This window comes from Poromitra crassiceps (genome assembly GCF_964638095.1).
Source record: "Poromitra crassiceps genome assembly, chromosome: 6".
NCBI lineage: Eukaryota > Metazoa > Chordata > Actinopteri > Beryciformes > Melamphaidae > Poromitra > Poromitra crassiceps.
Genome location: NC_139627.1, coordinates 18,016,999 through 18,041,083, shown reverse-complemented (window position 1 = coordinate 18,041,083; position 24,085 = coordinate 18,016,999). Strand labels below are relative to the sequence as shown.

The window sequence follows — 24,085 nt, the reverse complement described above, 5'->3', positions numbered from 1 at the left end:
ACTGCTGATTGGCTGCCTGATCGGCAGGGTAAGGGGGGGGGGGGGGGGGGGGGTGCATATCATGGTGCAGATGCGGAAAACCTCCAAAACCAACATGGCAGCTCCTTGTAGAAGAAAACTGAGACAGAACATGTCAAACCAGATTGCAAAACTAATGGCTTGTAGAAGCACGTTTTCCCAGGAAGGAAGCTAATAGCTTCCTATAGGGCAACAATACAGAGTCAGTCACACTTGTCACATTCTGTGAGTTGTTAGGTTGAAACATGACTAAAGTATATCTGTACTGTACGGACATGGAGAAACTTGTTTTTCATCATATGGGAGCTTTAATGAATGTGCCAAAGCTTGCTCATCTCATCCTCAATATTAGACATTCATTCATGAGTGAATGCATTTTATAATGAAATAGAGGTTATGTACTTATGTGTGTATATTGTGTGTATGTATATAATGTATGTATAAAGTTTTATTTAGATATATATTCTATTATATGTATGACTGTGTCTCAACTCTTATTGAGTGGTAGTCAACCTTTGTTTTTATTGGGGGTATTGTGTTTGTCCTGTATGTCAAGTGACACAATAATAAAATGATCTATCTACTATCTCTCTCTCTCTCTCTGTATCCTGGCTATAATATAATATAATACTATACTAGATCAAATACCATACTACACATTCACACCTACGGGCAAATTAGATTCATCAGTTTACCTGACCATGTCTTAGGACTGTAGGAAGACACCGGTAGTCCCACTTATCTAGGGACCACCTCTAGGGACTACTCGACTGCAATTGCCGTTTTAGTTTGACAAGCCTTCTAATTGACATGTAATCAGATTCAGTACAGTTTAATTACATGTTTATAAGTCAATCTTGTTGCTGTATTTCTTTTACTTTACTCTTCTGATTGAAATCCATGATCCACCTCGCTTTTGAAAAAAATCACACCCAGGTTTAGAAGTAAGTGGTGCAGGTGGTTTAGCCCCTGGGTTGTGCAGGTCACCCCCTTCTGCCCCGCCCCCCTCTCCATATGCATAGGCTACTCCTGATTGGTCAATCCTCTGGACACCTTGTGCTACAAATAGACACGTCATATTATAAAAGCGGCTGCATGGCTTAAAAACTGGCAGGAACAAAGTGAAGTGCTCAGTTTGTTGCCAGGCAGAGTGGGAAGTGAGTGAGGATCTTATCTGTTGAACTATTTTACACTCTTTGTTCGACCAACCATGGGGGTGTGGAGTCCGCACGACCGCACCATGTCATTAGTCCATGGGCCAGACCAGATTCCGGTACCACTCAAGGTGGCAAAACTTGCTTATAATTTTTGATAAGACACATGTCTGTAGATGATATTTTGGTATGATAGCCATTCCTTAGTGGTAGCTGTGACACAGTTACCAGCTCATGAAGTGAACCACCCCTAAAGTAAATTGCATTTAGACGCTGGTGCATATCCTGGGTTAGGCATATGGTCAGGGCATTTTTCAATGTTTGGTACTATTGTTTTTGGTCCTATTTTAAATGGGACCTTCTTAGCTTTCATTTAAGGCAACTGCTGCTAACAACAACTGCTGTTTGCTTCAAGAGGAAACCTGCCTATCTCTGCTGCCAAAAGGGCCTAAACACCTCGGCCCTTTTCACACCTAGAAAACCCCCACTTTGCACTCAACAAGAACAAGAACAGCTCAGAAGTTAACTGAAAATGCATGCTGACATAAGCATGATCCTATCATTTTTACTGAACTATTCATATCCTAATTAATATTAGGTCAATAATAGATTAGTGTAATTGTGTTAATATTCCCATGAAATACTTAGGCCTATAGATTCAAATGTTATTTTCTAATGTTAGAAGTAGTAGTAGTAGTAGTAGTAGTACTTTATTGGCATATAGCAGTCCGTAGGCTGAATTAATTACCAATTTACAGGTTAAAAAGCAGACATCGACACAAGTTAAAATTCAAAACAGCACATAACTAAAATGGGACTTCAGGCATAGACAAGAGCAAACTAAATCAACAGGACATGTTATGGGATAATATGTTGGTTCAGGAGTCTAGTCAGATATGGTATGGGAGAGTTCTGATGGCGGCGTGTTTTTGTGAGGGGATTGTTCAGTTTATAACAGTAACTGGTCAAGATGAGCTCTGATAATAAGACTGCTGGTAGGGGGGCTCAGCCCCTAATCAGAATGTGACATGCATACAGTGCCTCACAAAAGTGGTTGAACACCCCCCCCCCCCCACCACCACCACCACCACCAGCAGCTAAACAATATAGCCAGTTCAGTAGTACATCTTTTTTTTTAATGAAAATTGTAATATGTGCTGTTTGAAGTATCCACCAACCCCTTTCACTTTGGCAAACCTCAACTCAAATACACAATGGAGTCCACTGCAATGAATGTGCAAGGGCTGAACCGAAGCTGCCCTGGCATTATAGCTACACTCACTGAGCACTTTACTGGAACCCCAGACTAATACTGGGTAGGTATCAGCTTTCAGCTTGGTGTTAACCAGCTACCAAAGTGACATCCGCCTTAAGGTTTGACGTGTTGCATTCTGAGATACTTTTCTGCTGACCAAAGTTGTTGTTTTTGCACCATTCTGTGTAAATTCTAAATTCCCATACATATTCAGAGATGAAATTTCAAAACTTTTCCATGACTTTTCAAAGATCCATAATAGAATGTCCATGTAATGTGAGGTGGTGACTCTGAATCAATATGATAAATTATTGCAACACTGGACAAATAGGACACACCTCCAAACAAGTTCATTTCGTCTATCTATTATTAACTATTAGTTTTCTTATTGAAAGACTGTGTGTTTTCTGTCATACCCAACAGTTTCGACTGCTGCTTCCGGCCAGCAGGGGGAATGGTCATCCGACCTATCCAGGTGGGATGGCCAACCCTTCATAAACCAGCCATACAGCACGTCCCAACAACATCACGTGACGTCTCTGAGGAAGACTGCAGGAAGCAGCAGTCGAAACTGTCAGGTATGACAAAAAACAGTCTTTCAATAAGAAAACTCTAATAGGACACACCTCTTTATATTGGATTTGAGTGATTTAGTCACTGCATTACATTACATGGAAGCTATGGAAATAAAACTGAATTTTCCATAAAAATATTAATATACAAGAAGCACTAAAAATCTATTTGTCCAGTCTAGTAATCCTTTGTGGTATTGATTTGGAGTCACTGCCTCACATTACATGGAAGCTATTGATTTTTCTTTCTAAACAGCTACAGAAAATAAATTTGCTATATGTTACATTATGTGGAAGGTTAGCCACTGAAGATTACTGTAACAATTAATTAATTATGCACAGTGTTGGGAGTAACTAGTTACTAAGTAACTAGTTACTGTAACTTAACTACTTTTTGCAGTAACTAGTAGTCTAACTAATTACTTTTCAAATTTAGTAACTCAGTTACAGTTACTAAAATAATAACTGGGCTAGTTACTAGTTACTTTAGGACATGAAAATAACGAACAACTTCAGAGGATTATCTGGTTTCTGATCCTCAGACCTAGTCCGGGGAGAGAGCTGCAGCTGCAGCCAGAGCCCCAGAGGCTAATGACCTTGATAGGCTATATGCCTCCCCAATAAGTGAATGTTCAATGCCACACTGTGGCACAGTGACACTAACATGTGTGCATTAATAACAATCGAAGCAGACTTTTAAAAGTAACGCAAAAGTTACTTTCCCTAGTAACTAATTACTTTGAAGTAACTAGTAACTAATACTAGTAATACTAGTAACTAGTAATTAAATTACTTGTTGAGAGAAGTAACTAGTAACTGTAACTAATTACCAGTAACTTGCCCAACACTGATTATGCATAAGAAAATGACTTTTCCAAAACTTTCAAGGATTTGACTAATTCCATGACTTTTCCAGGCCTGGAATTAGAGGTTTTCATGCCTGGGGGAACCTTTAGATGAATGCTGAATCACTGCCACGGACGCAGCACATAGGAACAGCCTGTGACAGCACATACAGTCTGTGACGGCACATACACACAGCCTATGACAGCACATACAGCCTGTGACAGCACATACACACAGCCTATGACAGCACATACAGTCTGTGACGGCACATACAAACAGCTTGTGACAGCACATACAGCCTGTGACAGCACATACAAACAGCTTGTGACAGCACATACAGCCTGTGACAGCACATACAGCTTGTGACAGCACATACAGCTTGTGACAGCACATACAGCCTGTGACAGCACATACAGCCTGTGACAGCACATACAGCTTGTGACAGCACATACAGCTTGTGACAGCACATACAGCCTGTGACGGCACATACAGCTTGTGACAGCACATACAGCCCGTGACAGCACATACAAACAGCTTGTGACAGCACATACATACAGCCTGTGACAGCACATACAAACAGCTTGTGACAGCACATACAGCCTGTGACAGCACATACAGCCTGTGACAGCACATACAGCTTGTGACAGCACATACAGCCTGTGACAGCACATACAGCTTGTGACAGCACATACAGCCTGTGACAGCACATACAGCTTGTGACAGCACATACAGCCTGTGACAGCACATACAGCTTGTGACAGCACATACCTTAGGCCTTTGTGGCTTGAGCAGAAGCATGAGGAGAACGCAGACGGCAACAATAAGAAGACAGCTTGTTTCCATCATGGAGGACACAGCTCCACTCCGAGCAGGATCAGGCAGACGTGAGAAAAAATGTGAACAAAATACTAGGAGTCAAGAGTTATTATTTCTCTTCTTGCAAAATTACATTGTCCTCATTAAGCACAGAGCTCAGGTCAGTTTCACTGTACCATGTCCCACGGGGTCATAGCACAATTGCAGTTGAAATGGCGTTGGAATGAACTAATGCTGATCTCAGTTCAGTGGTTGAGGGCTTAAGAGTGTCGAGACAAGGCCTAAGGTAATCCTGAAGAAAAGGCTACACAGTGACGTTGCTCAACACAACTGTGAAGGTTCCAGATAGCTTTTAGTTTGAACTCGTATAAGACATTTTTTTCTCATGATGCGAGAGCTTTTTCTCAGGCTGCTAAAAAGATCACTCGCATTGAAACCTCCTGGGACGTTTTGCCTTTCTGTCGATGGAGTTGGGCAGCTGGCCACACATACCAAACAATCTGTTTATGTGCATGAGAAACCCAGAAGCACTTCTACAAATGTACAAATCACACACACACACAAACAACAGCAAACGTAATATGAGGCATGAGCTAGCCATTTATTGTTATTGAGGAAGTTAACATGGTTAACTGCATTGAAAGTCATACAATACAATAAACCTCTTTTAAGCTTTTCGAGAGGTCCCCCTGTGTTACAGAGAGAAAGCTGTAGGAATATACATACAGTATATCTTATTGGCAAGTAGATATGTTTAGTAAGTACATTCTCCTCTACCAGGTATTCATGTACAATATACATGTTAAAAAATATAGTTTGTTTGCATTGCGAGCACTGTTTTTCCTTTCTTGTTCAGGATGACAGAATTCACATTTAAGTGTTACATGGTGAGTGGTGGTTGAACTAAAGAGCACGGTTTCTTTTCATAGCTATCACATACACACAGGCATACGCACAGAAGGCACATCTGTGCATCTAAATTGCTTACATGATCAAATGGAAAGCTGTTTCATGATCTGGGAGGGGGTAAAATAAAGAAACAAGAGAAGAAGAAAAAAAAAAGTATCCAGGAGCGCACGGCTGAAACGACCGTATTCTCACAACACACACACACACATCCACACACCACGAGACACAGAACACCACAAGCACTCCACGGAACGTTAAGACAGGTAACAAACAAAAACCATACGTTCTACAGTAAATGGGGGAAACTGAATACAGTACACCGCACTGCTGCAGAAGATCTCCTAACTCAAGTCAGTGGATGGTCTTCTTCACCCAGGAGGAGAAAGGATCATTTTTGAAGAACACTTCTTAGCGGAGTCCTCTACTGAGCCAAGTGCACCGCCACCGTCCGACAGTAGGCGGCGGCCCAAAAACACTGATTTCAAGTTCAATCTGTTCCCCCCGTATGGAGCGAGCAAAAGGCTGTTGGGTTCCTGGATCAGTGGTTGAAGAGAAGACGTGCTCCGTCCTCGTCTCGTAGGGCTCTGAGTTTGCGCTGTTACAACAACCGCTTCAATCGTAAGACGGCAGTTTCTCAAGGCGATGGCGACAGTGAGTGAATGTGCAGAGACAGGGAGAGGGCTTGGCAAAATGAAACACATTTGAAATGAAGTGGGTGAGTGGAGTCTCTCACTAGAATGATCATAAATGCATATACAAAACGTCCGTTCCCCCTGAACACTGTCGTCGACGGTGAAGCATTTACATCAGTATGAAAGAAAAGGAGTTAAATGGTTTTAGTGTGACAAAACGGAAAAGACACAAAAATGCTTCCACCCAGCGGGTGTGGTAGTGAACCAGCCCGTGCGGAGAAGCGTGTGCACGCACGGGCACGTGGGGCGGCTGCGCGTAAAGCTCGCGAGGGCAAACTATCGAGTCCAGCCGACCATCGTAGGGACTAAAATCTCTTAACAACCACAACAATGACTAGTCATACTGCCAAAGCACAGAGATGTGTGATCGCGTCTTAAAACAATGACTCTTAAAATGAAGTACATGTGGTGCTCACAATAGGCAATTGTCTTTAAAAAGAAAAAGAATGAGAAAGAAAGAAAAATGGTATTATGCATGCCCCTGAAAAGTCCTTCCTAACCCCTAGATGACATTATCAAGTATCCATCAGCTGCATCAAGGTTTGACTGTAACTATGCTGCTTCAAAAGAGCAGCATTAAGGACATTCGGCTTGAGCTCAGGAATGGTAACTAATAGATACCGAGTATCTCCAAAGAAATCATAATAATAACCACGCAAATTAACCCCCCGTATGAACTTCAACAAAAAGGTTATTTCATCATCCTAACAGCCTGGATGGGACTTTCTCTTCAAGGCAGGTCTTGTGCAAAAAAAAAATCAATTCATGTTTTAGGGGTGAGTGGATTAAGAATCAACAGTAAATATGGAAGTACCCTACAACGCCAATAATTCTTCATTCAGTAACATTAACACTAGATGAACATGACTTCGCATAATCACTGGGAAATTAGCCCCCATTTTTGTCTGCAAAATGGTCTTGTCCCCCACCACTCAGAAGGCTTACCGGGCCACAGGGAGGCGCTTAACTGGATGGGAAATGTGGATCAAATTTGTGGTTTTGGCACAGGCCTTCTTCTCAACAATCTCCGTACTGCCATCAAGAAACAATCGACATAGTTTTCCTTTGGTTAATAATAAAAAATAAAAATAAAGTACGTAGAAAAATTAGAGATGAGCAAAAAAGTTAGCTAGATGTTTCCCTCTGGAGGAGAGTGCCCTCTGGAGGAGAGTGCTAGTCGCAGCCCTTGTTGGGGTGAGTTTTAGAAAGGCTAAACCCAAGCGGCGGTTTAGTCGGGGATGGTTAGGCTTCTCAACGGCTCTTCTGACGATCACAGTGGTTTGGAATACGACGAGAGGGCAAATGTTGGTGTAGGATGAGGTCGAGAGGAGGACTCTAGTGTCGGCTCTCTCTCGCGTATTGTTTGTATGCAGGTCTATTGTTCCATGTCATCGTCATGGTCAAGTCTCAGGCGTCAAGGTGTGGCTGGCGAAAAAACTATCGGGTATCCGGTTCCTAAAGGAGGCAGAGGACAAAGACTATCAGGTATCAGGGTCCTAAAGGAGGCAGAGGACAAAGACTATCAGGTATCAGGGTCCTAAAGGAGGCAGAAGACAAAGACTATCAGGTATCAGGGTCCTAAAGGAGACAGAAGACAAAGAGGTGTTGTCCACGTTAGCGCTATTCCGCTTTGTTGTCCGTCTTTACCTGGAACTGGTAGAGTGCTGGGGTCAAAGGTCAATCTCATCTGAAGCTCTTCTGCTGTTGCATCAGACCCACGTTCTCATACACTCTAGAGCTGTCCTCCCTCATCCTGACACACACACACACACACAAACACACACACACACACACACACACACACACACACAAACACACACACACACACACAAACACACACACACACAAACACACACAAACACACACTTGAGAAACTGAGGCCATGTCCACACGGAGACGACTTTAGGTGTATCCGCTAAAGTTTTTTGTCATATAGCCGTTTCGTCCAGATGGAACCGCGTTCTGGGACTATACGTTCTGGCCGTATACGCTAATTTTTCAAAACGGGTCCCAGAGTGATTAAATCTGAAGACGCCACCCTTGCATTTCCGTGTTTACAACCCATACGCATCTTTCCTGAAACGATGACGCCATAGCCCCACCTCTCTCCACCAGCAATCATGGCAGTAACGTTCGTGCTACAGCAGTGGGGATCTTGCAGCAAAATATAATGCTCCTCTATTACCACCGTCAGCAACAAGTGGACACGGAGAACAGCGTGTAGCCTACAACATCCTCAGGGCTCCACACAGCTGACTCTTCCCATCCACCCCTCCCCTCCCTTCATCGGATATTTCCCAGAAGGCTTAGCGGTGGCTACATTTTTACAATAACACAAACAAAATCAGGCTTAACGTGTTAGATAGAAATTATATTTATTTTTAATACAACATGCAATTCTGGAATATTTTAATATTGGACAAAATGAAATGAAATTAAATCTAAACCCTGAGTGTAACCAACATACTCTCTTGCCCTATATATAGCCCTCGTAAATACAACGTGAATAGGGAAGTGAGAGGTTTGAGGAACACGCGGTTGCACTGTGATGTCTGTGATATCCGCTCGTGTCCACTCCAACAAGACTTTAGCTTACTTGACGCGACTTTTTCCAATAAAAACACATTTATGCCATGAGTTTATATAATGTATATTTATGTTGCATCATTTAGCCTGTGCTGTGATGTGCAGGAGCGGCCAATACGCTGGGATGTGTTTGCAACATGTCTAAAGATCATGGAAGTGGATGATATCAGGAATGTCACCTATAGTTAACGTTCTATATTGTAGGCTACAGGGAGACCATCAGCCCTGCTGAACAGCTCGGCATTTGCCTGTATACCTACTGTAGGTTTCATCATTTTATTCATCGACATGGCAAACCTCCCCGCAAAGCCAAGGGTTTAAGCTGCTGCTACAGTGAGATACACATTATAGACTGTGCGCCCCTAGAGGTTGTATGCCATTATTGACGAGATTGTCTTTCTCTGTTATTCTACAGCGGTTTCAGTGGTTTCATGTGGATACACACATTTCTTGAAACGTTTCCATGTTTATGGAAAACTTTTCTGAAACGAAAAAAAAAAAGATAGCTTCCGTCTCCGTGTGGACATGGCCTAAGAGAATAAGAAAATACTGACAGCTTTCTTGGCAAAGAGACAAGAAAGCGATTTAAAATGGCTAAACGTCTGCGGTAGCATTACTCACTCTGTGCATGTGGGAGTAGCATTACTCTGTGCATATGGGAGTACGGATGTAGCATTACTCACTCTGTGCATGTGGGAGTAGCATTACTCTGTGCATATGGGAGTACAGATGTAGCATTACTCACTCTGTGCATGTGGGAGTAGCATTACTCTGTGCATATGGGAGTACGGATGTAGCATTACTCACTCTGTGCATGTGGGAGTAGCATTACTCTGTGCATATGGGAGTACGGATGTAGCATTACTCACTCTGTGCATGTGGGAGTACGGATGTAGCATTACTCTGTGCATATGGGAGTACAGATGTAGCATTACTCACTCTGTGCATGTGGGAGTAGCATTACTCTGTGCATATGGGAGTACGGATGTAGCATTACTCACTCTGTGCATGTGGGAGTACGGATGTAGCATTACTCACGCTGTGCATGTGGAAGTAGCATTACTCTGTGCATATGGGAGTACGGATGCAGCATTACTCACTCTGTGCATGTGGGAGTAGCATTACTCTGTGCATATGGGAGTACGGATGCAGCATTACTCACTCTGTGCATGTGGGAGTAGCATTACTCTGTGCATATGGGAGTACGGATGTAGCATTACTCTGTGCATATGGGAGTACAGATGTAGCATTACTCACTCTGTGCATGTGGGAGTAGCATTACTCTGTGCATATGGGAGTACGGATGTAGCATTACTCACTCTGTGCATGTGGGAGTACGGATGTAGCATTACTCACGCTGTGCATGTGGAAGTAGCATTACTCTGTGCATATGGGAGTACGGATGCAGCATTACTCACGCTGTGCATGTGGGAGTACGGATGTAGAATTACTCACTCTGTGCATGTGGGAGTAGCGATGTAGCATTACTCTGTGCATGTGGGAGTAGCATTACTCACTCTGTGCATGTGGGAGTACGGATGTAGCATTACTCACTCTGTGCATGTGGGAGTACGGATGTAGCATTACTCACGCTGTGCATGTGGGAGTAGCATTACTCTGTGCATATGGGAGTACGGATGTAGCATTACTCACGCTGTGCATGTGGGAGTATGGATGTAGCATTACTCACGCTGTGCATGTGGGAGTATGGATGTAGCATTACTCACGCTGTGCATGTGGGAGTATGGATGTAGCATTACTCACGCTGTGCATGTGGGAGTATGGATGTAGCATTACTCTGTGCATGTGGGAGTAGCATTACTCACTCTGTGCATGTGGGAGTATGGATGTAGCATTACTCACGCTGTGCATGTGGGAGTATGGATGTAGCATTACTCACGCTGTGCATGTGGGAGTATGGATGTAGCATTACTCACGCTGTGCATGTGGGAGTACGGATGTAGCATTACTCACGCTGTGCATGTGGGAGTATGGATGTAGCATTACTCACGCTGTGCATGTGGGAGTAGCATTACTCACTCTGTGCATGTGGGAGTAGCGATGTAGCATTACTCTGTGCATGTGGGAGTAGCATTACTCACTCTGTGCATGTGGGAGTAGCATTACTCACTCTGTGCATGTGGGAGTAGCGATGTAGCATTACTCTGTGCATGTGGGAGTAGCATTACTCACTCTGTGCATGTGGGAGTAGGGATGGGAGTGCAAGGAGGCAAAGGGCTCTGCTCTCCTCCGGTCAAGTCCGACAATGAGTACTTAATGTTGGTGTACTCGCGCCCTTTGATCTTACTCTTCTGCAAAGAGAGAGAATTACAGGTCAGGAGAGAGAGCAAGAACACAGGAGGCACAGACAGGTCACATGACCTATATTCAACCATTCTTTTATCAAGAGCACAGGGGCAACAGACAGGGTCACATGACCTATATTCAACCATTCTTTTATCAAGAACACAGGGGCAACAGACAGGGTCACATGACCTATAACCCTTCTTTTGTCAATTCATACAAAGTCAGTCAACACATATTCCAAGCATTGCCCCAAGAGATTACCCCAAGAGATTACCCTGCCAGGTCACCGACTACTATAACAGGAAAGGACGTCATCCTATTTAACAGATTTACAGATGCTTTCATTGGCTGGCCGTGCCCGCATTCATAACCAATGAGATTTGTTCGTCCCGCCCCGATTGCTAGCAAGCCGGGTGGTGCAATTCACACTGAAATTAGCCTCACTTGGTCAGACCATTTTCCACACTTCACCAGCGCTGGAGAGAGTCTGGCTCAACCTACTCTCATTCTGCTATAGGGAAAAAACTATCTCTGCCTTATTTCCTCTTGTTTTGGTGTGTGTGGGGGACACACACACACACACACCACATGAAACAATAAAAACTGTACATTGGCGAGCATGTAAAACTTGTAAAAAGAAAATACAAAAAATAAAAAGTAAATACGCACGTCCAAACCAAAAAAGGGCAGGAGCTGAGCTGAAAGTGAACAATAGCACAAAACGAATAAAACCGCTCGCACACTGCAGGGCTCCGTTTCAGAGTTTTATTGCAGCAAATGTTTCGAGCGTGAAGCTCTTCATCAGACTGTCTGATGGAGAGCTTCACTTTGAAAACACGCCGGCAGCGGAAGGGGATTCCTCTTCCACTCCGTCTGAAACGGACGTCACCAATGGCAGAGCTCATACGCGCAGCCTACTTCCGTTGAGTCCGAATACACTGACATCAACTCTTGTCCGACCCACGTCTCGAGGTTCGCCAAGCCACGGCGGGCGACGTGGGCTAAAGCCACGGCGGGCGACGTCGGCTAAAGCCACGGCGGGCGACGTGGGCTAAAGCCACGGCGTGCGACGTGGGCTAAAGCCACGGCGGGCGACGTGGGCTAAAGCCACGGCGTGCGACGTGGGCTAAAACCACGGCGTGCGACGTGGGCTAAAGCCACGGCGTGCGACGTGGGCTAAAGCCACGGCGGGCGACGTGGGCTAAAGCCACGGCGGGCGACGTGGGCTAAAGCCACGGCGGGCGACGTGGGCTAAAGCCACGGCGTGCGACGTGGGCTAAAGCCACGGCGTGCGACGTGGGCTAAAGCCACGGCGGGCGACGTGGGACGTGGGCTAAAGCCACGGCGGGCGACGTGGGCTAAAGCCACGGCGGGCGACGTGGGCTAAAGCCACGGCGGGCGACGTGGGCTAAAGCCACGGCGTGCGACGTGGGCTAAAGCCACGGCGGGCGACGTGGGCTAAAGCCACGGCGTGCGACGTGGGCTTAAGCCACGGCGGGCGACGTGGGCTAAAGCCACGGCGGGCGACGTGGGCTAAAGCCACGGCGGGCGACGTGGGCTAAAGCCACGGCGGGCGACGTGGGCTAAAGCCACGGCGGGCGACGTGGGCTAAAGCCACGGCGGGCGACGTGGGCTAACCCTTTCAAACACAAAATCAACCCGGGGAGTAACCCTGGTCGGACACGGGGGAGAAAGGGGCAACGGCGGGGCGTGGTCAGCTACACACCTGCTCCTCCTCTATGCGTCGCTGCAACGTCTCTATGTAGTGCTGCACTGCCATGTAGATGAATCTGTACTGGGCCTCGGTCTGGACCATCCCGGAGCGCTGAGAACGCACCATCTGGATGGATTTCGGCACGTCGATGTCACAGTCCACCCCTGTGACGGCAAACGTTGTCATTTCCATTGAGATGTCCTTAATATGCAGACATTTCTGTGTGTGTGTGTGTGTGTGAACCATGCAGGCTTACCTTTTTCTCGGATTACGTCTATCAGGATGTCAATCACTATAAACGTTCCTGTTCGCCCAATGCCAGCACTGAAGGAAGGGAGAACGTCCTTATGTCAACACATTTACTACATGCCCTCTAAATAAGACAAGATCATTACGATTAAGGTGTTTACATGAGTGGCTTATAGAATATTCTATTCATATATCCGTTTTCATGCTACAGAGCATACGCTGATTAATGACTGAAGACACGCCCCCATGACGACCTACGTTTGAACCTGAAAGCCTTTCTGTCGTGTTTCTACCGCGTTAGGGACAAAATGTTGGGACTTATTTTTATCGTACCAGCCATCTTTTCTTCTTCTGTAAACAATTGCTCAACATCCTCTGGAAGCTAGAGCATGTGTCGTTAAGCAGTTGGACTGCCGTACGCGTCGCAAAATGCTGCGACAACTTTGATAGGACGTCATATGTATAAGGTGTATACGTAAGGGATAATGTATATTGAGGCGGTGATTACGGGGGAAATAATGACCGACAGGTGGATTGAGCCCGACGCGCCAGCGGAGGGCTTAATCGTTCACCTGAAGGTCATTATTTCCCAGTAATCACCGCCTCAATATACATTATCCCGCTTAGAACACGGCCTACAACTAAATCATTCAATAATCTGACAAAAATAATTATTCAAATAGATTTTTTAATAGCGTTTTCAACACAAAGCGGTTTCATTCGTAATTGGCACACAAGACACCACAGCTGCAACTGGTTGGCCTAATTAGTAGCGTCTGCGGACAAAATGCTCTTACCAACTGATTAATCCAGGTGTGGCAGAGCAGCGGTCGGTTGTCGAGAAATAATGACCGGTGAATATTGTTGATTGACCAATCAGAATCGAGTATTCAAGAGAGCCGTGTTCTAAATGTCTACAATGCACTTCAATAATACGGCTAAGATTGGAATACTCCACGTCTTCATTTATTTGACTATTATTTATTTATTATTTATGACCGTATTTGGGTTAAAGTAATCATAAAATGCTGTTTCCATGGCAGTGTCTTATTCAGAGTATTGTCTTAATCGGGTTAATATCGGAATATTGCAGTCCATGTAAACATAGTCAGTGACTCTGGTGAATGTGATGCCTGTGTGTGCGCGTACCTGCAGTGTACGGCTATAGGCCCGGCCTCCAGTATGCTCTCCTGTTTCAGATTCACCTCCTCCAAGAAGTCCAGCACGCCGCCCGGGTCAGTGGGGACGCCATGGTCCGGCCAGGCCCGGAAGTGGTACTGCCAGACTGTGCGCTCTGTGTTCCCCTAAAATATGCAGATTAAAGATGCAGTATAACACACAGAGTACACATTAGTACTGGGATTATTATGTGATGCTTTGGAACAAGTACAATGTAACACTGAGTTATACTGTGATTTCATGTGTTGTTTTATTCCATATGAATGCAGTAAAAAGCTTATAATTTGTGGATAAAAGCCTCAAGCCCACTACAAAAAATTTAAGACTTTTCCATTCTTTTAATCAAGGAATACATTTTCCATTGTGGATTATCATTTGATAGAATATCATAAATTGGTTTTGAATCATGAAAAAAATATATTGATATTGTGTTGGGGTATCACCGATTCACTAGAATATTTTAGGGTATATTTCACAGTGTTCTGAATATGAAAGGTGCTACAGTAGTAAATATAGTGCTTTTGATAAATAAAACTAGTGAGTCAAAGGTTAAATGAGCCAATGAATAGCTCAAATTCAAAATACATTTCAAAGACCACATTCAGTGATGATCTGGATTCAGTTCATTGGGACATCACTTCTTTCATGCATCTGTTAAGTTCAGCTGGCAAAAAAAAACAAGTCAGAGGCACAATGAGATGTCAGTCCACAAGTTTAACCTAACTTCCATTAACAGCGCCCACCAGTGGCACAAGGGTGAGGCTGCATTCGTTGTCTATGAAATAGTGCGGGGAGGCACAAAGAATGGCAAAGAGAAAGTGCTAATGAAAACCTTACATCCACTGTAATCTTCTGCAGGAAAATGCTCCGTTATAAGAGTGATCACTAACCAGACATTATCATTACCCCCCCTTTACTTAACAATTAAAAATAAATGCATTGGTTTAAAATGTATTGATAAATGATGTGCCTATGAAATGCCCTGTCACACTTATTTTGGTGGAGAAAACAAACAAGCAAATATGACAAGGTTTTGTACCCTTAGATCCCCTCCACACTCTCACACACGTCTTACCTGTCCGACCTTGGACAGTTTGAGTTCTCTTAAGATGTAGTCGTGTGCCGCCGTCTCTCTGACGTTGCGAACACGCATGGCGCCATACTCCTTCAGAGCCGACATCTCGGGCCAGTACTTCACACACTTACTCTAACGGAACACAAAACACATTCGTTGTGTGTAGACACGACTTTCGCTTGTTGTACTTCAGGGAAAATCCGGCCTGGAACACTCTCACACTGTTATGTCATGAATCGTGATGAAAAGTCTGGTCATTTTGCCTTTTTTTGGTGTTACACACTTTGCCTCAACCCACCTCATCTACTTCTACTTTAGTTCACGGTTTCCTGCATTTCCCAGAATGCCTTGACAACTACCAGAGAACTGCATTGCATTCTGGTCTATTGAGACTAGTCTCGGTTGAGAAACTGGTCTTTCTGCCTCCTCTATGATGTATTTCTCCCTGTATGACTGTTGAATGTAGGCGCAAAATGGAGTCTAGAAAGATGTTTTTATTTCTTTTATTCTGAAAGACTGACACCAAAAACGGACATTTAATGTGGATGTTAGATACCTTAGATATGTTAGATAGGTGTTTTGTGTTTTCTTTGCCATCAAGCTCCATTGTAACTACTGGAAATATCTTGATGTGTCGTCATGTCCTCTACGTTTGCCAGCTTATCCACAAGAATAAGAACAATATATCACCAAACAGCAAAATTGGTGGAGGAATGCAAGGTACATCACCGTGGCAACAGTGTTCAAGTGTTTGGGGTGGACTTTTACATGAACAAAATAACAATTGGGCATTTTTGTTACCTTTCCCCTTTCCACCTCTTTGGTTGTCATGACAATAACCCGGGAGTTCTCCTGGAACACCATCCTCCAGAAGTCACTGATGGTGTTCTGCAAACAGCCCTGAGTGGCAATGTAGCTCTTCCTCACCTTGGTGGTGGTACACTTTGGCTCCAGCTCGGGCTATACACACACACACACACACACACACACACACACACACACACACACACACACACACACACACACACACACACACACACACACACACACACACACACACACACACACACACACACACACACACACACACACACACACACACACACACACACACAGTTGATTACTCATTATAGCCCCTTCTAAACATGCAGTGAAATCTGGATTATTACCAGCTGCTAGCCGGTCGGCCTGCATGTTTAGAAACAATTACCCGGCTTGTGCGCACTCCCGCAAGTGCAGATCATGACCATCTGAGCCCCTAGTACAGGATCCGCATCGTTGGCAAAGCGGCTGTTGTTTAACACCGGCAGCCCATGTTCCGGATCATGTGTGTCTGAGTGGGCGGGTGGTTAGTCTCTTAAAACAGACTGTCTCATCTACATCCAGTGAATGCAGCTATACAGTCTGTATGTTACACCCCCAGAACATGCACAAGGAAGTTGGGAAAAAAACCTTCAGACTGGAAGGAAGTTCTACGGAATCCGACCAATCACGACACGCGAATGCGGCATATTGGATTCTGATTGGACTAATGAGCGGAAGACCCGCCTTTCTGCCGGCATATTGGATTCTGATTGGACTAATGAGCGGAAGACCTAGCCTGGGTAAACCCATCCCCCACGTGACCTGCTCTCAGACCTGTTCTCAGTGACTGGGAACTGAGAGAGCAGGTCACGTGGTGGCTGGGTTTACCTAGGCTACGGAAGACCCGCCTTTCTGCTTCCCATTCCGGTTGGTGCATGATTCTCCCCCACGAAGTACAGACGGTATGGCGGAAGCATTTGAAAATTGCGGAAGCCAACTCGTCTGTTCTAAGAGACTAGTGGGTGGTTAAATGGCACTTTACAAACCATTAACGTCCCTGTGCTATTTAATAATTTTATGAATGGACGTAGTTACGTGGCTGGATTATTTGGAAGAGAGATTAGGTGAGTAAACAAGTAAAAGTTGAATCACATCTGCTAGTTAAAAAATGCAACAAGGAGATGATAGCCTACTACTTACTGCATTAGGCAATTGGGTGATAAGTGCCCGCTAACGTTCACGTAGCCAATTAATTAATCAATCGTTCACGCAATCGCTTATCAATGAATGAAATAAGCAAACTCACGGTTTCCTCAAGTGCTGCAAACGGACTGAATGGTTTCTTTTCCTCCCGAGCCGTCTGTCTTGTAGGCTACATGAAAATGCAAGAGGGTGATAGTGTTACATCAGCCTATATCCAGACATATAGCCTAACTTTTGTGGGGAGAAATAAATGGAATTTGGTGGAATCAAATGGAATCAAACAGAATAGCTTTGAGAGCAAAACTTTCCACATTGCAATAAAAAAAAATACATTTGGGAGCAAAACTATCCACACTGCACTTTTTTATGATTAAGAATGTATGAATGTCAATCTAAAACTTTTGTTTGCGAATCCAAAAGTTTTGTTTGTGTTGTGAATCCAACAGTTTCGTCATAATAGCAAGATAGAATGTTATGTTTGAACTGGTGCATGTAGGTTGCGCTGCCCTTTTTTAAAAAAATTTTTTTTAACAAAAACTGTTGGATTAGCAAACAAAACTTTTGGGTTGTAATGAATACATTTTTAATCACAAAGTAATTTTACTTGCAAAAATGAAAGATTTTTTTTTGTTTGTTTTTGCACTCAAATCTATTTTTTGATTGCAGTGTGGGAAGCTGGGCTCTCAAACCTTTTCTGTTTGATTGTTTGATTGCATGATAAAGACACAAAAGCAACTCCATACCACAAGGACCACACATACTTACCAGCTGCAGAATGGCTTTGAATACAATTATATGGCACAAGAACATCTGGAAACATTTCATTTACAGAACAAATCGTGTCCAATTGTGCGCGTGTGTGTGATGTGTATGTGTGTCGCTTGAGGATGAAGTGCGTTTACCATGATGGCAGTTACTACCATGATGATATTGGCGTTGATGTAGTCGGAGCCGGGCTCGTTCGTGTCCCCGTCGTTCAGCACCACACGCGTGTGGTCGACTGGAGAGTGAAGTAAGAGCAGTAGAGATGGTTGAGAGAGAGAGAGAGGGAGAGAGAGAGAGAGAGAGAGAGAGAGAGAGAGAGAGAGAGAGGGAGAGAGAGAGGGAGAGAGAGAGAGGGAGAGAGAGAGGGAGAGATACTCGTCAGTGATTTGCCTTTACAAACTGAACCGTCACAATGAAAAGCTGTTACAGTGAAGAAGCAGTCAAGGTTTCTCACAAGGCAGGATGTTCTTGTATCTGTTTTTGTTTTTGTTCTCCACTCTCTGGCCCTCCTTGCGACTGTAGAGCAGCTTGCACTCCTGTTGCTGCAGGGTCTGCGTGAGAAACAAGAGTCACATATCAGCATGGCGTTCCCAAACGGCAACATTTAACACATGTTCTGTCTCACCTCTTGATAATGGATTTTGTATTGTTTCTGTTTACTAGTACCGTAACTAAGTAAGGATGTACGTGTTGAGGCTAAATTGGATCAGAGGTCACGGTGGATGAGCAGCGGAGAAGGCCAATGAAAATACTCGGGCCACAAAAGCTTGACCGCTCACCTCGAATTCTTCCCAGAAGCCCTGCTTGACCTTGTCCGTGGCCTCTGCTAGTTTGCTCAGCTCCCGCACTCGACTCTCAATCTCTGCAGCGTTAATACGAGTAGTGTTGAGGGGCTGTGGAGGAGAGCGGCAGTCAGCAAAGCCATCTTCATAGAAATGCATCTTTGTAAAAAAAAAAAAAGAATAATAATCTGAGATGGCGCAGGACCGCGGGTACCTGTTTGAGCTGAAGCACGGTGCCCAGGGTCTCCACCATAGGGTTCTTTTTGTAGTGCTCTACCAAGTCCGTGAGCGAGTCGAACTTCTCCCCTCCGCCCACGTCATACTTCAGGTCATGCTAAAACAGAGACCACCGCCTTAGCAAAACACAGAGCTATCGCAACTTTCACATGCTCATTTTTTTTTCACAGCCTGTCACTTTCCAAAATAAACCATATAACAGTCAGAAAGAACATCTTCTGGAGCATTGTCAGAGTAACAAAAAAATCGGATTCCAAGTCTGCCACTGCCCAGCTTATTTATAAACCCAAGATGGCCACACAAAGGTCTAATTATAGGCTAGTGCATCCCATCATATAATCAGTATAAATCACTCACACCCTTCCTGAAAATGTAACAATCTCAAATGCGCGCTGAGGCGTTGTAATAATTAATAAGAAGTTCAATTCATAACAAAGCACCTGGCAGCGGATCATGACGTGAGTGACTTTGGGTTTGCCGTCGCTCGTTTCCGTCTTGTCGTCCCCCGTACGCACGGACAGGACAAAATCCCCGGGATGGCTCTGGCTCTCCCGCACCAGGAAGCTGCCGTTCTTCCCTTTCTCAGTGAGCAGCTTCTCCGCTTCTCTGCCCGACAAGTGTCCGTGGAACCACCTGCCAAGAGATACGCACTGGTGTGAAATACTGGCTCAAGTTCCAACCACGCATTAGGATGGGACAAGAGGCGTTCCACGATTCCTTATAATCACAATATGCAAACTTGTGCCATCCGATGTTACTTCACCATATCACTTCACTTTGTTTCAATGAGGAAACGGGGATATTTAGCACCAAGAAACTAATTTGTTGTTGTTGTTGTTGTTGGAGGGCCAAAAAAACTTAAATCAAAACCCAAAGCCTCTATCTTTGTTTAAGGTTTTAATGCTTGTTATATGGTTGTTTTGGTGTTAGTCATGTGACCCACTGCTCCATTTTCAAACTAGATGGAGCTGAGGCTGAGCCCTGCATGAATTGAGAAATGCCCTCATGTTATGTTCTGCAAAATATATGGAAACAGATCAAAAGTAAAAAGAAAATGCTCTCAAGTTTGGCTTAGCATTAAAGTGTGAAATAACAATGCAATAACACCTGTGAAAAAGTAATTTTCTGCAAAGACAGGCAACAGGGAGTTGTAAAGTGAAAGAAGAATGTTTACTTTTTCATACATCTTATTCTCGAGTAGAGTTCACAGCCTGGCTAACAATGCAATCCATATGGAATACATAACTGATGAGAATTGAACAATTACAATAACTTATAATGGCATGACATCAATGAGCAGAATCTGAATTGGAATAGATATCCAAACAACTGAATACATTCAACAGTGAACATACATTGAACATTTAAACAGACAAACATAAGATCAAGCTTCACAGCTCACCACTCAGAGGTGGGGTTAGGTTTAGGCTCACCACTCAGAGGTGGGGTTAGGGTTAGGCTCACCACTCAGGGGTGGGGTTAGGGTTAGTTAGGCTCACCACTCAGAGGTGGGTTAGGTTTAGGCTCACCGCTCAGAGCCTAACCGCTCAGAGGTGGGGTTAGGGTTAGGCTAACCACTCAGAGGTGGGGTTAGGGTTAGTTAGGCTCACCACTCAGAGGTGGGTTAGGTTTAGGCTCACCGCTCAGAGGTGGGGTTAGGGTTAGCCTCACCGCTCAGAGGTGGGGTAAGGGTTAGGCTAACCACTCAGAGGTGGGGTTAGGGATAGGGTTTAGGCTCACCGCTCAGAGGTGAGGTTAGGGTTAGGCTCACCGCTCAGAGGTGGGGTTAGGGTTAGGCTCACCACTCAGAGGTGGGGTTAGGGATAGGGTTTAGGCTCACCACTCAGAGGTGGGGTTAGGGTTAGGCTCACCACTCAGAGGTGGGGTTAGGGATAGGGTTTAGGCTCCCCGCTCAGAGGTGAGGTTAGGGTTAGGCTCACCGCTCAGAGGTGGGGTTAGGGTTAGGCTCACCACTCAGAGGTGGGGTTAGGGATAGGGTTTAGGCTCCCCGCTCAGAGGTGAGGTTAGGGTTAGGCTCACCGCTCAGAGGTGGGGTTAGGGTTAGGCTCACCACTCAGAGGTGGGGTTAGGGATAGGGTTTAGGCTCACCACTCAGAGGTGGGGTTAGGGTTAGGCTCACCACTCAGAGGTGGGGTTAGGGATAGGGTTTAGGCTCACCACTCAGAGGTGGGGTTAGGGTTAGGCTCACCACTCAGAGGTGGGGTTAGGGATAGGGTTTAGGCTCACCACTCAGAGGTGGGGTTAGGGTTAGGCTCACCACTCAGAGGTGGGGTTAGGGTTAGGCTCACCACTCAGAGGTGGGGTTAGGGTTAGGCTCACCACTCAGAGGTGGGGTTAGGGATAGGGTTTAGGCTTACCGCTCAGAGGTGGGGTTAGGGTTAGGCTCACCACTCAGAGGTGGGGTTAGGGATAGGGTTTAGGCTCACCACTCAGAGGTGGGGTTAGGGTTAGGCTCACCACTCAGAGGTGGGGTTAGGGATAGGGTTTAGGCTCACCACTCAGAGGTGGGGTTAGGGTTAGGCTCACCACTCAGAGGTGGGGTTAGGGATAGGGTTTAGGCTTACCGCTCAGAGGTGGGGTCTGCACAGTTGAGTGGATACTTGAGCTCAATAACATCTCCATTTTTCTCTTTCAGCTGCCCGTGATGCTCCATGTAATACTGCACCAGCTCTGCCAGAGTGGCAAACTTCTCCCCGCCATAAAGGTCGTAGTAGTCGCCTGTGTTTTGTATCTTAATGTGGGTGACAGCTCCATTCCGCCTGCACAAAAGCACATGTAGAAAAGCGTCATCGTCAGTGGCCGGCAATACATCACAGTAGGCGGCTTATATTCCTGCATCAATGCTAAAATGCAGCACTTGACATTTTCATTTTGGTAGAACATGGTCTAACAAAGAAGTGTCTTGGCGCAACTTCCTTGGTGCCAGTGATGTAAGTATTTGCTAATATGCACTAATCCAACCAATCAAACTTCTGACTCGGTAAGTATACTTACTACGCTGCTGGTCCAAATCTATCAATGCTGAAGAGTCTGAATGAATCCACGTTGAGTCAGAAAATGACTAAAAAATATCCAACTAAGCTGTCTAGAAGCCTAGGTGATTTATCATTGCTTCATTATGCATGCATTGTATCCCCTTTCTGATACATGGTGCATGTATTATCATTTAAATGAGACAAAAAGATAGTTTAGTCGTGAGTCACATGTTCCAGGAACAGCATGACAAAAACATAAAAAGACTCAATAAATACAGAGATTTTAGGTTGTCAAATATAGATCTTAAATGATCTTAAGATCTTAAAAAACTAAGTTTCTGTTAGACAGTTCCACTGCTCAACTTGACCAAGATGAGAAGAACATAAGACACCAAAATCATCGCCAGGTCCCTGGTAGATAATTTAAAATACACTATGTTGAGTGTCAGTGGGCGAGCAGCATGATCTCAATAGTGCATGTAACAATGAGTTGTATCAATGGCACAGAAAAAAGTTGGTGCAACTTAAATTTAAGTGGGGGTTCCTACATTTTTACGGGCGCTCCTCACATTGAACCAGGAAGAGCCAATGAATGCCACCAAGTTAGAAAGTGCATGTGTAAGCCTGAATGGCTATTGATTGACACAGATGCTGTATTGTATTGTAGACTACAATGTATACCACATTGAAGACAACCACTCACCGTACTGAGAGAGTGAAGTCCCCTGGGTTACTCTTACTGGGCCTGGCCAAGAAGCTCCCATCCACCCCACGAGTCAACAGGAGGTTCTCAGCCTCCACACCTGTGATGTTGGGGTGGAACCACCTGAGAGGAAAACAACTTTACATTGGTAGGGGGCAGCATGTGTTGTTAAAAGCCCAGCCTCTCCCCATAGTGTCACACTGTGCTACAGTATAACGTTACAATAGTCAATGTAATTTAATTCAAAGACAGAGACTGTTTGCTGTACTGACATGAAATTAAAATATCCATTGAGAACGCACAGACTTGTCTTTTGGGTGTTTGACAGCAGTTCGTAACACAGCAAACATTTTCAATAGGCTTACAGTGGCCACAGTGAGTGGGTAGCTAGCTTCAACTTCATTTTCTGCTGACGTTAACGTTAGTGCATATCTGTAAATATTGTGTTTAGGTATTCACGGCTATGGCACAGTGTTAACGTAACGGAACATCGTCTGACTGGGCTGTAAGTTACCGGTCTAACGTTACGTTACTTGATGGACCCTTGGGGTGATTGTAGTCACTATCTGGTTAGTCCACCCTTTGGTTAATTCCAACAGCCCAGTCAAGTCTTGTTTACCATCAGACTAGCTATCAAAACAGTCAAATTGAATTAGCTAAGCTAACGTTATCACCAGATTGTTTTCCAGTCCCCTTACCTCCGAGATGTCATTTTTTCGTTCCTCACTTCCTCGCCAGGAGTTAGCAATAGCTACAACTAGCTGGCTAACGTTTCCAACAGTTTCCGTCTTCTTTCACAGCATAAAAAGCTTCATCGGTCCACACCCGCTCAAAACGGGCACCGAAATCTAGGCATTGACGGCCAATTTTAATAACGAGAGCTACAAAAAGTCTGTAGGCCTCGGCCCCGGAGACTTCAGAGCTAGTCGATTATTGGACGTCACCAAACATGCGACAAAATACAGGGTGCGTCTGTTTTGTCACCCTGGGTAGCCGCCGCCCGCTGGCGTTTTTCCCTTTGTAACGAAACCAGACAGAGCTTTGGCCATCCGGCAAACAGAGTGATATAAATTAAAGAGGCCTATCACTTTCACTTCGCGCATGCGTATTAAGGCACGGTCTTTGTGGACAACTCGCGGTGCGTTCAGTGTTTTTTCGAGTGTCGTAAATTAAACAAATCGCGAGTTTTAGCACTGGGAAATTGCAGGCGAAAGCTCTGTTAA

The 24,085-nt window shown here is 44.8% G+C and overlaps 1 protein-coding gene across 1 annotated transcript; it reads right to left on the bottom strand.

Annotated features, from left to right (window-relative positions):
* Nucleotides 1-5,249: 5,249 nt before the first annotated feature.
* ptpn11a (protein tyrosine phosphatase non-receptor type 11a) lies at nucleotides 5,250-23,707 on the bottom strand. The gene is made up of 17 exons (XM_083638996.1): nucleotides 23,561-23,707; nucleotides 22,863-22,985; nucleotides 21,749-21,943; nucleotides 19,604-19,796; nucleotides 19,141-19,260; nucleotides 18,924-19,037; nucleotides 18,599-18,695; nucleotides 18,282-18,379; nucleotides 17,483-17,548; nucleotides 16,174-16,332; nucleotides 15,373-15,504; nucleotides 14,268-14,422; nucleotides 13,126-13,193; nucleotides 12,882-13,033; nucleotides 11,042-11,160; nucleotides 7,910-8,015; nucleotides 5,250-7,717 (listed from the first exon to the last, which is right to left on the bottom strand). Exons 1-16 carry the CDS (start codon nucleotides 23,572-23,574, stop codon nucleotides 7,946-7,948), a joined length of 1,875 nt encoding a protein of 624 aa, XP_083495122.1. The 5' UTR covers nucleotides 23,575-23,707; the 3' UTR covers nucleotides 5,250-7,717; nucleotides 7,910-7,945.
* Between the last annotated feature and the right edge of the window lie 378 nt (nucleotides 23,708-24,085).